Source organism: Eubalaena glacialis, chromosome 3 (assembly GCF_028564815.1).
Source record: "Eubalaena glacialis isolate mEubGla1 chromosome 3, mEubGla1.1.hap2.+ XY, whole genome shotgun sequence".
Lineage (NCBI taxonomy): Eukaryota > Metazoa > Chordata > Mammalia > Artiodactyla > Balaenidae > Eubalaena > Eubalaena glacialis.
In genome coordinates this window covers 165,459,984-165,479,112 of record NC_083718.1, presented here as the reverse complement: position 1 = coordinate 165,479,112, position 19,129 = coordinate 165,459,984, and the positions used below count along the sequence as shown (strand labels likewise).

Below are 19,129 nucleotides of genomic sequence, written 5' to 3'. Positions count from 1 at the left end.
AACAGATATATGCAATACATATATCCAGCAAAGGACACATATGCAGAATATATAAAAGACTCATACAAATCAATACGAAAATGACAAGCAACTCAATTTTCAAAAGTGGTTGAAAGCCTCCAAAAGGCACTCCAAGAAAGGGAAGCTCCAAATGATCTATTAGCATCTGAAAAGATGCTCAATATCTCTGGTCATCAGGGAAATAACAAAATAAAACCACAGTGAGACATCCGCCACATAAACCACCGAAAATAAAACGGATTTTACCACGAGTTAGCAAAGATGTGGAGCAACTACTACTGTCTTGCATTACTGGAGGGAGTGCCAACTGGTACAGCAACTTTGGAAAACTGTTAGGCTGAACATATGCACATTGGATGACCTCACATTTCCACTCCTAGGTATGTATCCAACGAAAAACGTGCATGTTTGTGCGCCAAAAGACATCGATGAGAATTTTCATAGCAGAACTACTCTGTGGCCTTAAATGGAAACAACTCAAATGCTCAACAGTAAATTTGAGTTTTAAAAACTGTGGTCTATTCATATAATGGAACACTACACAACAATGAAGAACAAGAGACTACTGTTACATCCAACCACATAGATGAATCTCACAGATCTACTGTAGGGTGAAAGAAGCAAGACTCACAAAAGTACACATTGGTATTCTATTCATGTAAAGTTCAAAAACAGGCAAAACTGGTGTATGACACCAGCAGTCAGAACCGTGATTCTACAGTATGGTAGAGAGGAGGCAAAAGGATGTGCAATCTAGTGGAAGAGATGGACGATAATCACATAATTATACCCACACACCCAGACCCACACCCACACCACCAGCGGTCAGGGATGTGAAAAAAAAGGTCCAGAGTGTTATAAGATGGAAGCAGGGAGACCTGACCTTGTCCAGGGACTTACGGAGGGCTCCCCCGTGGACCAGAAGGCTGAGAGGAGAAGGAGGAGTTCTTTAGACAAAGAGGTGGGATGGGGAAAGGGAATTATAAGCAGAGGGAACAGCATGTGCAAAAGCCCTGAGGTGGGAGGAAGCATGGCACCTGAGGACGGCAGGGATGGCTAGAACCCAGAGACTGAGGGAGCCAGTGGCACAGATGTGGCTGGAGGGTCACGTCAGTGCTGGACTAGGTAGGCCCTCCAACAAACAAGGCACGTGACCTGCTGTAGGATGGGGAGGGGCTGTGGCTTTGGTCACTTGGACCCATCTGTCTGGACTTCCAGAGCTGAGTGTTTCTGTCTCGGGTCTACTCACCCGCCGCCAGGCAACTCCACATAGTGTGGGACTGAGCCTCTGCTGGAGGAAGTGCCTCAGCAGGCTCTGAGGCTCCGTCCCGGGCTCACTGCCGGGGAAGGTCCCTGTGCTGAGTGGCATGTGCACCACTCAAGAGTCATGTATTCCTTTAGTGAATTTTAGACAAAAGGGACAGAAGACACAACCCAGCCCTTAGCGGGGTGGTGTCCATGCGGGCCTCTCTGTTCCGTCTCCGGGCATTTGTTCTGTGTCTTGACCTTTTCACTGAGCAGTTTTGATTGAGGTCAGTCATTTTCTAGCTGGACAAGGCTGGGCAGAGGGTGCCCACGAGGACTCTCAGCAGGGAGATGGAGACCTGACCACACAGTGATGGCCACAGTGCATGCTGGGAAAGAGCCAGAGGATGTGGGCAGGGAGGAGCGCACGCCAGCACGGGGAGAGGAGGGATGGAGTGATGCGCGAAGGACCACTCTACAAGGCTAGCAGGGTGGGGTGCCTCTAGCTTGTGTGCAGGTTGGCCCTGAGGCAGTGGCCTCTAAAATGTCAGTGACAGCTGTGTTCCATGCCAGGAAACCCCCGACCTTCAGCACACAAAGCAAGGAGAAGCAGAGCCGGCGAGGCAGGGACCCGCAGTGGGAAAGTGCCTGAAGGTGTGAGGCCCCTGACCTGATGGCTCAGGGAGTGGAGAGCAAGGCAGCCAATGTAATAAGAACAAGTCCAATGGTACTTCACATGTGCCAGGCACTGTCCTACGCGCTTCACAGAAGTGTGCCGATTTTGTAGATGAAAAAAGCTGAGGCACTGTGTGTTTTGTGCAAGGTCACACAACTAATATCAGAACGGACAGAGTGCAGTTCCAGGATGTCTGGCTCCAAGCCCATGCTTCTCTGCCTTTCTATACCTAGGTGTTGACCCGCAATGGGGTTTTGGAAAACAGAGATGGCAGCAGGCATCTCCTTGGCAGGTCTGTACCTGAGAGCCCAGGAGACCTTGATTAGCCACTGGGAACCCCTTAGAAAGACCAAGGGGATCTTGTGGATGGGCCTGTCTCCCCAAGATGCATGGATGATGCTGTCAGCTCAGCTGACAAGGATTCTGGGCAATGATGCTCAGCCTCCCAGGCCCCATTCTCACACTACTCATTCATTGATTCATTCAATGGTCATTTCATTGAACACTTAATATATACCAGTCTTTTAGGTGCCAGGGCTATATCAGTTAAGAAGAAGCAGCCTTCCACTCAGCTGTGTTGGAGAGGAGGAGAAAGACATTAAATACACACAATTATTTAATTGCAAATTGTGATAAGGGCCTTGAAGAAGAGAAGCAAGGGGCTATGATAGCATACGATAGGAAGGATGACCCTGGGAATGAGATTCCTTAGGTCTGAGGGTTTTTTTTAATAGAGTTCCATGGAACTCTAGGGTTCTATGGAAGTTATTTCCAGAGTTATCTAAGACTTTAAGTTAAATTCCAATTACACATATATATGAATGATATTTTTAAAGACAGCAACAAAAGAGCATCCTGGTATACTCAAATGTGCTATATGCCACATTGGAACCTGCTAGCTCATTCAGGTATTGACAAGTTACCTTGTTTTTTTAGTGAGGATCTTAGAATAAAGTTCTTCAGTCCTTTCTGTGCAGTCACTGGAGTTTATTGTAAACGTGTCACTAATGCAAAAGAACACAGCCCAATATTTTATTTTTGATTTCTTAAAATTCAGGTATGGGGAAAACTATTTGATTGGATTTACCACAATTATTTTTGTGAATTATGGTTTTCTTGTTATTATGCAGCCAAAAAAAAAAATATGGAAACATACTGAATGCTGAGGCCAATGTCAGACTTCAAGTGTCATCCACAGCTGGGGTCAAATTGTTGTACCCATAGCAGCAGCTGTTTTTGTTTTTAGTAAGCCTTTTTATGGCAAGTAAGTGTTGCATATTTGAACTTCTACATGATCTGTTTTATATATAGTTTAAATACTGATATACTGGGCAGGATTTCAATGAAAGAAAAACTAAGTTTGAAAGTGCTGGCTTTGGTTCAGAGGTTTTGGAGACCTGGGATGGCCTCCTTACCCATCTCAGGACCCCATCCCTCATACCCCACCCCTTCCCAAGGCCCCTTCATTCCCTCATGGCCTTTGCTTGTGGCCTGGAAACTCCTGATGGACAAACTGCCACTCCTGAGAGATGACACGACCTAAGCGGAACTGCGCCAGAGGCTGGTCCTGAAACCAGGCAGAAAAGGCTCTAGGCCCCAAACCCAACCAGAGCTTTGGCACATTTTAAGAACCTTGGACAGCAAACACAGCCTTACCCCTCCCAAGGCCAGAAAGAGAGCAGTGGGGGCAGCCCACTCACCCTTCTTGGTGGCCTCGAAGCTGTCGTGGAAGTGAATCCTCTGGATGTCGTAGGTCAAGGTTGTGTTGGGCAGCAGCGTCCTGTTTCTGTTGATGATGTTGGCAGAAAATCGAAAGGCATGCTCCTCGGCGTTCATGATCTGGGCGTTGGGGCCGTCTGCATACTCAAAGATTCCTCCTGCGAGAGATGGGTAAAATTGTGTATGCTGGGGAAGGAGGAGGGCTGCCAAGAAAGACGCTTGGTTCAGAAGGTTTTATGGGCAAGATTCTTCCCCCAAATGTTCAGTAATATGCCAGATTATCCCCATACGTAGAAATTGTGTTGGAGAATAAGAAATATGAAAATCCTCCCAGTTCATTTCACTCAGCTAGCAAATTCCTAATAACAGAGACTGACAAACAGAGCCCAAATAAAATGACCAACTTATGAATATTGCTATGAAAATTCTCAATACAGTGCTGGCAAGTAGAATCTACCAGAATATTGTTACAAGGATAACATGCCATGACCACAGAGTTGTATTCCAGGAGTATAAGGGTGGTTCAATATAAAGACATCTATGAATATCATTCCATCACATCAACAGTTCAAAGGGAAAAAGATATGATCAACTCACAAAATGCAGGAAGGCATTTGATAAAATTTGGTGGGAATGTAAATTGATACAGCCGCTATGGAGAACAGTATGGAGGTTCCTTAAAAAACTAAAACTAGAACTACCATGCTACCCAGCAATCCCACTACTGGGCATATACCCTGAGAAAACCATAATTCAAAAAGAGTCATGTACCACAATGTTCATTGCAGCACTATTTACAATAGCCAGGACATGGAAGCAACCTAAGTGTCCATCGACAGATGAATGGATAAAGAAGATGTGGCACATATATACAATGGAATATCACTCAGCCATAAAAAGAAATGAAATTGAGTTATATGTAGTGAGGTGGATGGACCTAGAGTCTGTCATACAGAGTGAAGTAAGTCAGAAAGAGAAAAGTAAATACCGTATGCTAACACATATATATGGAATCTAAAAAAAAAAAAAAAGGTTCTGAAGAACCTAGGGGTAGGACAGGAATACAGATGCAGACGTAGAGAATGGACTTGAGGACACGGGGAGTGGGAAGGGTAAGCTGGGATGAAGTGAGAGAGTGGCATGGACATATGTACACTACCAAACGTAAAATGGATAGCTAGTGGGAAGCAGCCACATAGCACAGGGAGATGAGCTTGGGGCTTTGTGACCACCTAGAGGGGTGGGATAGGGAGGGAGGGAGGGAGATGCAAGAGTGAGGGGATATGGGGATATATACGTATATATATACGTATATATATCCCCGTGTACGTATAGCTGATTCACTTTGTTATACACCAGAAACTAACACAACATTGTAAAGCAATTATACTCCAATAAAGATGTTAAAAAAAAAAGCATGCTTAATAATCTAGCTCTAGAAGAGATACTTCCTTGAAGCATCTTCAGCTCAAATCGGCCTTTAATATCACTAATGGTGAAACACTAGAGGCATTCTCATTAAAGGAATAAAAAAGAGGAAGTGTGTAGAGTCACACCACACCATTAACCAATGAACTAAGAAGGAAAAAGAATTTAGAGGCACATCCCTTGGAAAGAAAAATTTCTTATTTGCCAATGATATAAATGCCTTCCTAAAAGCTCTTAAAATAATCCCTAAACGTGAAAACTAGTAAGAACTAGTAGGAGACTCAAGTTCAATGACCAGTTAGCACAAATTAGTGTTTCTTTAAATCAGCAACAACCAGTAAAAACTTAATGGCAAAGGGATTTCCTTTACAATATCAACAAAATAGTAAATAACTAATCATGAACCAACTCCAATATTAAAAATGACAAAAACACCTTAAGTGAGAGACATAAAAATAGATTTAAACGAGGAGGCATGTCATGTTCCTAGGTAGGTAGGGTCAAGGGTAGAGGTGTCAGTTTTTCTCCAAATTACTTTTTCAGCTTAATGTAATTCCAATCAGAATCATAGAAGAATATAAATGTGTATATATATATATATATATATATATATATTTTTTTTTTTTTTTTTTTTTTTTTTTAACTTGACAAAATGACTCTAAAATACATCTGGAAGATTAAACAGGAGACAGCCTAAAAAGAGATAAGAGATGACTTGCACTGCCAGATTTAAAATATATCATAAAGCCAAAATAATTAAAAGCATGTCCTAATGGTATATGAGAACAGTTAGGCCAATGGAACGAGATAAAAGCCCACAGAAAAAGATTCAAGTCGAGATAAGTATTTAAGACATGATAAAGATGGCTATTTCCAATCAGAAGGTAGAAGATGAATTATTCATTAATTGTGCTGAGACAATTATTCAATTATTTGGGAGAAATTTAAGTTAGATTCCAATCTTAAGCTATATATAAAAAAAAAGAAAAAGTTCCAGATGGAGCAAAGATTAAATAGCAAGAAAATAAGGGAAGGAAGGGGGCAAATAACTCTACAAAATTACCTAAAAAGACAATATAGGTGAATATTATACAATATTGAGGTGGAGGAGGCCTTCCTAGGCATTCCAATAAAGTCAGAAACCATAGGAGATTTATAACTCCACAGAAATAATATAAAATGTGTAGATTTCAAATTTTCCATAAACAGAATTAAATAGCAAACAACAAACTTGGAAATAATATAGGTAACATATATAGCAGTATAAAGGTTGATGTTCTTATTTTATAAAAAGCACTTAAAACACTTAAAAAAGACAAATGCTCCAATAGAAAAATGTGCAAAGGACAAGGATGGGCATTTCACAAAAGAAAAAAAAAATAATACAAAGGAGCTATTAACACATATGAAGAAATGTGCATCCACTCTAACAGTCAAATAAACTCAGTTTAAACCAATAGTGAAATACCATTTTTGCCGGTCCCAGCTTTGCCGAGGGTGTTTGGAAACAAACATTTGCTTAACTGTTGGTAGAAGTGGGAACCGGTACACCCTCCTTCCTTGATGGCCATTAGAAATGTATCAAAAGCCTTAAAAAAGGCTCACATCTTGAGCTCATATCTTTGGTTTCTAGGAATTGATTCCAACGATGGGCATGCAGATCATGTGTGAGGAGGCGGATCTAGAGATGCTCAGCACCAGAGAAACAGTAAATAAATGGCAATTTGTTATATATTCCCATATAATAGCAAACATTTAATGATTGGGAAGTATCCATGATATATTTTAAAGTGAAAAACAAAAGTCGTAAAGCAGGAGATGCAGTGTGACCCCACGTTAGAAGAGGAAGAATAGAAGGAAGATGAGGAGGGATTCATATCATTGACAAAAGAAGAGGAGGCATTTCAAAACAACACAAGTGAACAGTCCTATGTAATAGATTTCTTATTTTGTTCTTTCTGCTTATTTTCCCCAAATAAACCTCTATTCTTAAAAAAAAATCAACTTCATTGTGGTATTATTTACATGAAGAAATTTCACAAAATTCACCGTTTTAAGTGTACAATGATTTTTAGTACATTTACTACATTGTGTGACCATCACCACAATCCAGCTATTGAACATTTCCATCACCCCAGTAAGATCCCTGGTGCCCACTTACAGTCAATCGTTGTTTTCACCCCCTACCCTCCGGCCTCAGGCAACCACTAATTCACTTTCTGTTTCTAGAGATTTGTCTTTTCCAGGCATTTCATTTAAATGGAATCATGCAATGTGTGGTCTTCTGCATCTGGCTTCTTTCACTGAGCATATTGCTTCTGAGGCTCATCTATGTTGTAGCACGTATCAGTACATCATTTCTTTTTATTGTTAAATAGTATTACTTTCTATGGATGTACCACATTTTACTTACCCGTTCACCACCAGTTGATGGGTATCCGGGTTGTTCAATTGTTTTAAATTTTTTTTAGAAAACAGTGAATATTTTAAAAAGTAAACAAATAAATCTGCTGCTCTCCCACCCCTGTGGGTATTCCAGCAGGCTTACAGTTTGTAACACAGTGTGCATGCATGTGAGTCTATGTGGGGATGCAGGAACATGCCGAGCACATCCGTAAAACAAGACGAGAAGACTGCATCCCCAAATGTTACGAGGGTGTCTCTCTGAGTGGGAGGATTACGGGTGACTTGAATTTCCTTCTTTGTGCTTCTTCTGTATTTTCAAAAAGTTCTGCAGGGCACATGTGTTATATTTCTAATCAGAAAAGCCATCATGTGATTGTGTGTATGTGTTTAAAGGAAAATAAGTGATCAAAATACCATATGATCCAGTAATTCCATTTCTATGGATACAAATTTAGAAAAAGTTAGAGTAACATAAACATTTATGTATAAGGATATTCTTAAAATAGTATCTTGAAATAATATTGAAAAAAATAGAAACAACTTGATGTTCAAAAGCAGATTACTCAATATATTAAAACCCATCCATATGGCAGAACAACTTGTTGGCATTAACAGTCAGGGTATTGGATGGCATGATATGGTGTCCGGGATTTGCTTCAAAATAATATGGGAGGGGTGGATGTGAAGGGAATGCAGATAGGGCAGAAAAGGCCATGGGTCGCTGATTGCTGGGGCCAGGTGGTGGGTACACAGGGATTCATTATACCATTCTTCCTAAGTATATATGGCAGACGTCCTCCATAATAAAATAGTCTTTAAGATCATAGTATATAAGGCAAAAATAACAAATCGTGGTCATGCAGTAGAGAAAAGACAAATTATTTGCAGATGCTTATTACCATTATCTTAAAAACTCAAGAGAATCATAGCAAAACCTAGTAGAAAGTAAACAGAAAGCTCATCAAGGGACCAGCATATAAAACATATATAGAAAAATGTATAGCCTTCCTATAAATCAGCAATAAACAGTGAGGAATTACAAGGGAAAAAAGAGACCCTATTCACAAAAGCAATAACAAAAAAATAAAATACTTTACAATAAATGTGCTATTCCTATATCAAGAAAACTACAAAACTTTACTGGGGGACATAAAAGAAGACTTGAATAAATGGAGAGACATAACTTTCTCCTGGAAGGGAAGGCTCAATATTGTAAAGATGTCAGCTCTCCTCAAATTAATTTACAAATTTAATGCAATTCCAATTAAAATCAAAAAGAACGTACCAGAAGAGCGTACACCAAAATGTTAACAAAGGTTCTTTCTATAAAGTAAAAAGATAATGGACTGCTTTTGCTTAGTGCTTTTCCCCCCAGATGTTCTGCACGGAGCTTTGGTAATAAGGAAAAAAGCTTTTAAAAAACGCTCTTAAAACATACTTAATGATACAGGAAATGCTCATCCTGCCCGCCCCCAAAGGCAACAAAATAATATTACAGTATGAAACCTATTTATCAAATAAAAAGCACATAACTATATTTATAGAAAAAAGACTGGAAGGATATATACCATGGTACCAGTGAGTTTCTCTGGGAAGAAGAGGTTTATGGGTACTTTTAATCTTGCTCTTTGTAGTTTCTTGATTTTTCCAAATTATTTACAATGAATAAGTATTATTTTTAATATTTTAAAATGTAAACATCAAAAAAAAAATTCTTCCAAGAAAGGCTGGGGAGAAATCTAGTCATTACAGAGCCCCATCCCAAATGAGGGTCAAAGGTCATGGGACAATGGGCCATTTCCTAGGGCTTCACACATCCTTGCTTGCCTTTCAGACCTTGGCAGGTGGGGAGGAGAGGGGAGAGGGGGTCTCAAGCCACTGAGACCCAAGCCCAGAGGATACACAATTCAGTCCCATGAATACCCACTGGTCTCTGCCCACTTGTCACTGGGTGCTGGGATAAGAGAAGTCAGTCCTGGGCCTCTGCTCTCAAGGAGGACTCAGCTGACAATAAACAGATGACCATAGATGACCGTAACCAGCATGTGCGGTAATCAGCTGTTCCCAACTCAGGTTCCAGAGACAGTCAGGCCTCAGTCCAAACCCTGGCTCTACCCACCGGAGGAAGTTACTCTCTCTGAGACTCAGTTTCTCCATCTGCAAAATGGGGTACACACTTTCAAGGGTTGATTGTTGCGAGGAAGAAAGAAAACAATGTCGCTAAATGCATGGGACATGGTGAGGACTTAGTAAAGGGCAGTTATTAAAGTAGGAGTGAAACAATGCTATTTAGAAAAACAAAATGAATTCTGAGCTTCTACATTCTAGGGCAGGGGTTGACAAACATTTTCTGTAAAGGAGCAGATAGTATTTTTCGCTTTGTGGGCCAGAAGGTCTAATGGACTCTTCCATTGTACCATGAAAGCAGTATATGTAAACAATGGATGCGGCTATGTTTCAATAAAGTTTTATTTACAAAAACAGGTGGTGAGCTGGATTTGGCCAGTGGGCTGTAGTCTGTGCCCTCTTCCAGGGGAAGGGCAGCCTTTATCTCAGAGGGAAAAGCACCTTAGGGCCTGGATGGAGAAGATAAGACGATGATAGTACTGAATTGCTGTGCAAAAGAAACAAAGATGGGATGTTGAATTTTTGTGTGGGGAGGATTGGAGAGAAGGGCCCAAGAGAAAGGGAATAAACAGGAAGTGGGCCCAAAAAGAGAGAAAGAAGAGGACAATATACCCCAGGACCAAAGGCGGGTGAGGCCATGGCAGGAAGGGCCATGTTATCACAGTGTTGTCTGGTTCTTAATGCCTAGTTAGCCTGATCTGTGTGTGCTGTCATCTCCTTCCTTACAGGAGCCCCATCATTTAGTAAAGTTGGTCACAGAAAACTGACCCCAGCCTGTGCTCTTTGGGGACAGTGAAGGAAGGTGGGCAGAGTCCAGCACAGGGTGAATCAGGGTAGAAAGAGGACAAGGGGTGCAGGAGGTGGGATGAGAGGGGATGGAAAATTCAGCAGAGAAGAAAGTTGGAACAAGAGGTGATTAGGAGAAACCAGAAGCCCTGGGGCATCTCAGAGATGCTGCTGGGGAGAGGCTGTTCCCCCATCTCTATCCCCCAAACACAGGCAAGGATGGGTCATTTTACTTGAACATTAAGGGCAAGATGATCCCCCAAATTTGAATGTATTGGGACACCCAGGCAGCAAATATTTAGATACAGTGCAGAGGTTCAGAGAGTGGGTTCTGGAGGTAGCAGACCTGGGTTTGAGTCTTGGTTCCATTCACAGGCTGCCCTTCTCTCTAGAGAACTATTCTCACTTCTTCCCAGGGGGGCAGTGTGTAGCCAATGACTGAATGATACTGGGGCTCAAAAGGGTGGTCCCCTTGCCTCAGGGTGGGTATAACTCTGTGGTGCAGGTATGCTCCACAGCCCCTCCCAACAGCCCCACCTTGCATCGAACGAAGACCAGATCTTACCCAAGGCTGCGTCTTGGTCCATCCCTGTCCCCTTCCCTATCCTGCTTTGCTCACTCCCCGACAGGGTTTTCCTAAAGAGCGCTCTTCCCTGTTATCGACCCCAGGTATCCGAATCCTTGACTCAGGCTCTGCATCTGGGGGACCTGACCTAAGATAGAAGTGACGTTGCTTTGGGGAGAGTATCAACCACACTTACCTTTCAGTTCTTTTGGAGGAAGGGAAGGGTGGCACCAAACCTCATCCATTGAAAAACCTTTGAGGGTTCTTCTACCCTCTCCCTTCTGGGTCCTCTTGCCCCCTTTCTCTTTTTTGCAGGGGGCTCTATAGATCAGGGAGCTTTGGAAGCTCAGTGTCTGATGGGCTGGGGTTCTAATTCAGGCTCCGCCCCATGGAAGGAAGGCTGCTTTGGGTCTTGGCTTCTGGAAAGAGCACCCCGCCCTGCTTCGAAGCAGCTCCCCCATTCAACTGGCTCCTCTCTATTCTCTCCCTTCCCATACATTCCTCATAATCATTATTTAAAGAGGCTAATAAGTAGGTTGGCACTGTTGATTAATGCATAATCTTAATCATGATTGCATAGCGTAATTGGCATTAATTTGAAGAGCTAGTTCATTATGAAAATAATTGTCACTGCTTTCTGCTTTAATAAAATGGAGCAGAGACACCAGGGCTGCTGAGGAAATAGGATGGTGTGTGTGTGTGTGTGTGTGTGCGTGCGCGCTGTGTGATGGGTCCCAAAAGATGTTAGCAGGGGTGGAGCACAGGTGCAGTTGGATCATTTTCTTCCAACAAAATCTTGAGTGTAAGCCCAATGGGTAAAACAAATAACAATAATAATAATAACAATAACACAACTGATTATGTGCTGGGGATGATGCTGAATGCTTTCCACCTGCTTCATTTATTACAAGAACCTCTACAGCCCCATTAGACAGAAATGATTATTGCCCCATTTTACACAAGAAAAAACGGAGGCCCAGGGAGGTTAAAGAGGTTGTGAAAACTGCTATGTGGTAATTCTCTTCTGCAACCAAAGCCAGCTTGTTAGTGCCAACTGTTAACTTTTCAGGAGTTGTGAAAGTGAGTTACTAAACCACTGGCAGCTTGAAAGCAGCCACAACGAGAATGTTTACACCACAGAAATAAGCAGGTGCTATAAATGAGGGCTTCTTTTTTTTTTTTCTCCCTGGAGAGCGTGATTACCAGCACACCACTGCCCAAGCCCATTTCCATCATCTGGACTCTTAAAGACTGGATGCCACAGTTCCCGAGAAGGCTCTGTAACCCCCAGGGCTCCACCAGGCGCAGCATGAAAACCACTGCTCAGAACTAACCTCATCTACAGACAGCGAAACGCAAGGCCGGGGGTGGGGGAGGAGCGCTCGAACTAGCTGTGCCAACCGGAACCGATTTCCTTCTTGCTCCTTCTACAGTGACATGTTGTCATATGTTTCAAGAAACATTCTGACTGCCCTAAGCATAAACACCCTTATTTTTAAGATTGCTTTTTCTGTCTCTGGAAATGTGCCCAAACGGTGGCATTGCCCTGCCTCCCAGGTGACCTACGGTGGCCTGTGACCTCAAATACGCAGTGCTGTCCTGCCACGTCTCATCATGAAGAGCAAGGAGGCACCGCCCACAGCCCCTGCTGTACCAACACACATTCCCTCTGGGCAAGTGGCCCTAGAGACCCTCCAGCGCACAGGTCCCAGGGCAGATGCAAGCAGAAGACAGTCCCCTGATTAAGCCCATGACCTCATGACTGTCTAGGGCTGGTCTGGAGTCTTGAGATGTTCCTTTCTCTTGAACAACTTTGTGCTCTTGAATTTGGCCCTTGCAAAGGCAGCCCAGCCAGCCCAGCCCCGACTGTGGTGAGCCTGGCAGACTCCGGCCGAGCCTGCAACATGCCGCCACCCGTCTGTCTGGCAGCCGAGTCCCAGGAGACATTCACGTTCCCAGCACCAGGCCCAGGCACCGTCAGTCCTCTGGGGCCTAAGTCTGTTCTTTCTTTTCCAGTCTGCTTTGTTCTTTTTCTGAAGTTTCCAAGGTGTCGTAGAGATTGAGACGCTAATCAGTGAGATTGTTGCCAACAGCCTCTTCCCGGGCCGCCTCCCTGTCTGTTCTGATCAGGGCTCTCTCTTCTCCCTGCCGGGGCCCCTGCGGCTCTCTGTAGCCCGTGGGTTGGAAGAACCAGGCTCTGCTTTCTACTGCACCTTAGCCAGCTCTTCAGGGCCCCGGCAGTGCCTGGGGACTTGCTTCTGGGCCTCTCTGTGCCCTGATCTCAGCAGAAGGAGGAGATGGGGGGACACACTGGCTGACTTCCCCCACTGGGCAGAATAGGCGGTTTACAGAAGGTAAGCAGTGCCCAGTGGAAAAGTGCCAAGGATAGGCTTTCTGAGGTCCTGGGCAAGGGAGAGGAGACAAGGAGTCTGTGTGTCTCCCCTCCTCTGGGTTTGTTGATTCGTTCGTTCATTCATTCATTCATTCATTCATTCCCCAAGCAGTTTATAGGCTACAACCATGAACAAGGAACCATGCTGAACACTAGATGAGTCAGAGAGAGATTAGGCATACTCCCAGGCCTTCAGGAGGTCACAGCTCGGAAGAGGAAATGAGAGAAGGGGCACACATAAAATCGCTATGGGTAAAAACTCTCCATGTGACCAGAATGTCTGGAAAGCTGGGGAGACTCGGAGAAGAGGGACCCATGGATGTCTCTGTGGATAAAGCAGCATCTGCCCTGCTCAGAGCTGAGCTGTGGAAGGAACATGGCACCGGTGAGGGAGAGAATGGCCGTGGGTAGGTTCTTGAGGATGAGGACTTGGGCTAGGGCAGGGCCAGTGGGGAGGGAGTGAAGCAGGGGCCAGGCAGGAGGGGAGCTGCTGGGTTTGCTTCTCTAGGACTGATCTGTGATGAGATGAAGGAGGGAGGTGGGGGCCTGCGAGAGGGAACATCAAAGAAGACCCTGGAGTCTGGACCAGAATGGGAGTGCAGTCAAGCCTGTGGACTCCACAGTCAGGCTGGCTGAATTTGAATTGACCCCGCCATTTCCCAGCTGTGCAAACTTGGGCAAGTCCCTTCCCTGCCCTGTGCCTCTGTTTGGTCATCTGAAAACAGGCATATTAGTAGCACTTACAACATAGCTCTATTTTGAGGCTTAAATGGCATAAATCATCTAAGGCACATTGTAAGCCCTCATAAGGGCAAGAAGTTACAATTTTGTAGTGACAGGGAAGCTGGGGGGCTTTAAATTAAATGGGGGTATCCAGAGAAAGAACAGATCTGAGGAGAGGATTGCAATCCCGGGGGGCCCCAGGGGAGGGCTCCTGATGGAGTCCCAGGGCCTGGTGGCAGTTGTTTTAATTGATCTGATGATATGCGGAGCTTTGTCTGTACAACTCAGGGACGCGCAAGTCAAATATTGCAGAATCCACCATGTCGGGAGGATGGCTGGAGGCTCCTGTGCTGCCCAGAGACCCTGATGACCGATGGGCTGTCATCAGGTGGAAGAGCAGGAGCCAGGGCTGCTGGGAAGGGGGCTGCTGCGCAGGGGCCCAGGGGCAGTGAGCGCCCCTGCTGGAGGGGCCAAAGCAAAGAAGATCCTGAATCCCAAGTCCCTGGTGGGGCTGTCTCACCTCCTTGATGGGCAGAGCCGTCACACAGCCCAACCCCATGCACACCTGCCCACAGCAGAAAGGCCAGCCATAAGCCTGGCATTCGAGGCCCTTCCCGGGCCAGCCTGACCTCCTCCATGCAGGACATCCTCCACTCACACTGCACTTGTCACCCTCTCCTTCGTGCCTCTGTGCTTTTGAGTGTGCTCCCCTCTGCCTGGATCGCCTTTCCTTCTGTTTCCTCCTTCCAAAGCTGGCTTCCATATTTCTCTTCTGAGCCTTGTGTAGCAAACGCTGTCCTTGTGTCCTCCTCCCCCCCCACCCCCGCCAGGGGCCGCCTGCAGACATTTCCTCTGCCCCCCTTGGAATTCGCTGGCGATGGTGCAGCTGTGGCGAGCGAGGGAGAGAACACAAGAGCCAGGGAGCTGAGCTCAGCAGAGCCTCAGCTGAGGAGGCAGGGAGCAGGCAGATGAACCCCGGCTTCCTCGCTCCTCAAAGGTGCAATTCCGAGGCACGATCTACCCAGTTTTTCATAGGGCCCCAGCGGGGCTGAGCCCCAGTTACCCACAGCACAAGCCACCTGCGGACACGCCTTCACTGGCTTTCCTCCTTCCCCATCTCACTTTCCTGCTCCATCGCCATACTTCCTGGAATCATCTCCCAGATAAACCACTCGCACCCTAACTTGTTGCAGGATATGCTTTGGGGAGCTCCCAACTAAGACGCCTTCCCTGAGCTCCAAATTCATCCTCTGTACCCACCCTCACCTGTGTTATGTGTCATGTCCCCCACTCCCTCCCTGTTGGGCTGTGGGCATCTGGAGGGTGGAGACACACTTTAGTGGTCCTGGCATCTCTTTCCCACTCCAGTGTCTAACACTATCTAGCACAGAGAGGATGTTGAGACATGTTTATTAAATAAATACGTCCATAAGTACATGAGTGTGTGCCTGTATACACACACACACACACACACACACACACACTACTTGCTTTTAAAAGCTAATTCCTGTTCAGGACTTTGATACTTAAATGACAAAGCAAAAAGCACACAAATATCCTCCAGACCACCTGCCATGAAGATGCCCAGCAGGGCGGATACCCAGGTCCTGCAGTTTTCAAGCTCCTCCGTCTCCCCATCTCTGGCCATGATCGGCTCTTACTAGAGGAGGAAGCTGAGGCTGGGGTGCCCTCAGTAGGCAACCTTCCAGGCCCCTGCCCCTTGCAGGGGTAGATAGGGTGCCATGTGCCTGGTGACATGGCTGGATGGCTGTAGAGAAAGGACCTGATTCTGGCTGCGGGTGGACCCTCCAAGCAGCCCTAACCGAAGCTCCTCTCCAAACTCGGGGCCCCGCTCCACAGTGGTGTCAGCATCTGGAAGATAGCCCTCCCTCAGCACCAGCCTGCCTGCCCACAGCCCTGCCCTGAGGAGGCCAGGAGGCCAGTCTAAGGCCACTGGGATGCGGTGTGGGCAGAGGCAAGGGGCAGGGGCAGGGGCAGGGGGAGTAGAACCTGGGAAATTAGCGGAGGAAGGAGCCAGCCTGTTCTGCATTATTAATCCCATCCTCATCTGTTTTAAATATCAATTGCCATGCAGGTTAAATACTTATTCAGATGCCTTTTAGCTTAAAAGCAAGCTAATTGATCTCTGGAGATCCTGAATGAACAGTGAAGAAAGTGCACTAATTATAGAATCAACCTCCATTTCTCTGTTTTGTTTCTTCTCTGACAATGCTGCTGGAATGACAGAAGGGGGTCTGGTGCAGCAAAACACGTGCTGTTTTTTTTTTTTTTAAACATCTTTATTGAAGTATAATTGCTTTACAATGGTGTGTTAGTTTCTGCTTTATAACAAAGTGAATCAGTTATACATATACATATGTTCCCATATCTCTTCCCTCTTGCATCTCCCTCCCTCCCATCCTCCCTATCCCACCCCTCTAGGTGGTCACGAAGCACTGAGCTGATCTCCCTGTGCTATGCGGTTGCTTCCCACTAGCTATCTATTTTACATTTGGTAGTGTATATATGTCCATGACACTCTCTCACCCTGTCACATCTCACCCTTCCCCCTCCCCATATCCTCAAGTCCATTCTCTAGTAGGTCTGTGTCTTTATTCCCGTCTTGCCACTAGGTTCTTCATGACCTTTTTATTTTTTTCCTTAGATTCCATATATATGTGTTAGCATACTGTATTTGTTTTTCTCTTTCTGACTTACTTCACTCTGTATGACAGACTCTAACTCCATCCACCTCATTACAAATACCTCCATTTCATTTCTTTTTATGGCTGAGTAATATTCCATTGTATATATGTGCCACATCTTCTTTATCCATTCATCCGATGATGGACACTTAGGTTGCTTCCATGTCCTGGCTATTGTAAATAGAGCTGTAATGAACATTTTGGTACATGACTCTTTTTGAATTATGGTTTTCTCAGGGTATATGCCCAGTAGTGGGATTGCTGGGTCGTATGGTAGTTCTATTTTTAGTTTTTTAAGGAACCTCCATACTGTTCTCCATAGTGGCTGTATCAATTTACATTCCCACCAACAGTGAAAGGGTGTTCCCTTTTCTCCCCACCCTCTCCAGCATTTATTGTTTCTAGATTTTTTGATGATGGCCATTCTGACCGGTGTGATATATGCAAATCAATCAACGTGATACATCATATTAATAAATTGAAGGAGAAAAACCATATGATCATCTCAATAGATGCAGAGAAAGCTTTCGACAAAATTCAACACCCATTTATGATAAAAGCCCTGCAGAAAGTAGGCATAGAGGGAACTTTCCTCAACATAATAAAGGCCATATATGACAAACCCACAGCCAACATTGTCCTCAATGGTGAAAAACTGAAACCATTTCCACTAAGATCAGGAACAAGACAAGGTTGCCCACTCTCACCACTATTATTCAACATAGTTTTGGAAGTGTTAGCCACAGCAATCAGAGAAGAAAAAGAAATAAAAGGAACCCAAATCGGAAAAGAAGAAGTAAAGCTGTCACTGTTTGCAGATGACATGATATTATACATAGAGAATCCTAAAGATGCTACCAGAAAACTACTAGAGCTAATCAATGAATTTGGTAAAGTAGCAGGATACAAAATTAATGCACAGAAATCTCTTGCATTCCTATATACTAATGATGAAAAATCTGTAAGTGAAATTAAGAAAACACTCCCGTTTACCATTGCAACAAAAAGAATAAAATATCTAGGAATAAACCTACCTAAGGAGACAAAAGACCTGTATGCAGAAAATTATAGGACACTGATGAAAGAAATTAAAGATGATACAAATAGATGGAGAGATATACCATGTTCTTGGATTGGAAGAATCAACATTGTGAAAATGACTCTACTACCCAAAGCAATCTACAGATTCAATGCGATCCCTATCAAACTACCACTGGCATTTTTCACAGAACTAGAACAAAAAATTTCACAATTTGTATGGAAACACAAAAGACCCCGAATAGCCAAAGCAATCTTGAGAACGAAAAATGGAGCTGGAGGAATCAGGCTCCCTGACTTCAGACTATATTACAAAGCTACAGTAATCAAGACAGTTTGGTACTGGCACAAAAACAGAAATATAGATCAATGGAACAGGATAGAAAGCCCAGAGATAAGCCCACGCACATATGGTCACCTTATCTTTGATAAAGGAGGCAAGAATATACAGTGGAGAAAAGACAGCCTCTTCAATAAGTGGTGCTGGGAAAATTGGACAGGTACATGTAAAAGTATGAAATTAGAACACTCCCTGACACCATACACAAAAATAAACTCAAAATGGATTAAAGACCTAAGTGTAAGAACAGACACTATCAAACTCTCAGAGGAAAACATAGGCAGAACACTCTATGACATAAATCACAGCAAGATCCTTTTTGACCCAGCTCCTAGAGAAATGGAAATAAAAACACAAATAAACAAATGGGACCTAATGAAACTGAAAAGCTTTTGCACAGCAAAGGAAACCATAAACAAGACGAAAAGACAACCCTCAGAATGGGAGAAAATATTTGCAAATGAAGCAACTGACAAAGGATTAATCTCCAAGATTTACAAGCAGCTCATGCAGCTCAATAACAAAAAAACAAACAACCCAATCCAAAAATGGGCAGAAGACCTAAATAAACAATTCTCCAAAGAAGATATACAGATTGCCAACAGACACATGAAAGAATGCTCAACATCATTAATCATTAGAGAAATGCAAATCAAAACTACACGTGCTGTTTTGATTAGGCAGCAACACAAAGTTGACCTGCAGGCCCCGCCCCCTCCCCCTCCCCCATGGCTCCTGACTCTGGGATGAGCTCTCCCAGGTGGGCCTCCTGGGCACACTTCTCCCAGGTGGGAGCTCTTAAAGACAGGACTTCAATGGGCTTCCCTGGTGGCACAGTGGTTGAGAATCTGCCTGCCAGTGCGGGGGACACGGGTTCGAGCCCTGGTCTGGGAAGATCCCACATGCCACGGAGCAACTGGGCCCGTGAGCCACAACTACTGAGCCTGAGCGTCTGGAG

The 19,129-nt window shown here is 44.4% G+C and overlaps 1 protein-coding gene across 1 annotated transcript in view; it reads right to left on the bottom strand.

The window, feature by feature from the left end:
- GRIK3 (glutamate ionotropic receptor kainate type subunit 3) overlaps positions 1-19,129 on the bottom strand; it is a 231,769-nt gene that overhangs the window by 83,957 nt on the left and 128,683 nt on the right. Inside the window, exon 2 of the mRNA XM_061186776.1 lies at positions 3,643-3,819. Coding sequence (XP_061042759.1) covers positions 3,643-3,819 — 177 coding nt within the window. The remainder of the gene's footprint in view (positions 1-3,642; positions 3,820-19,129) is intronic.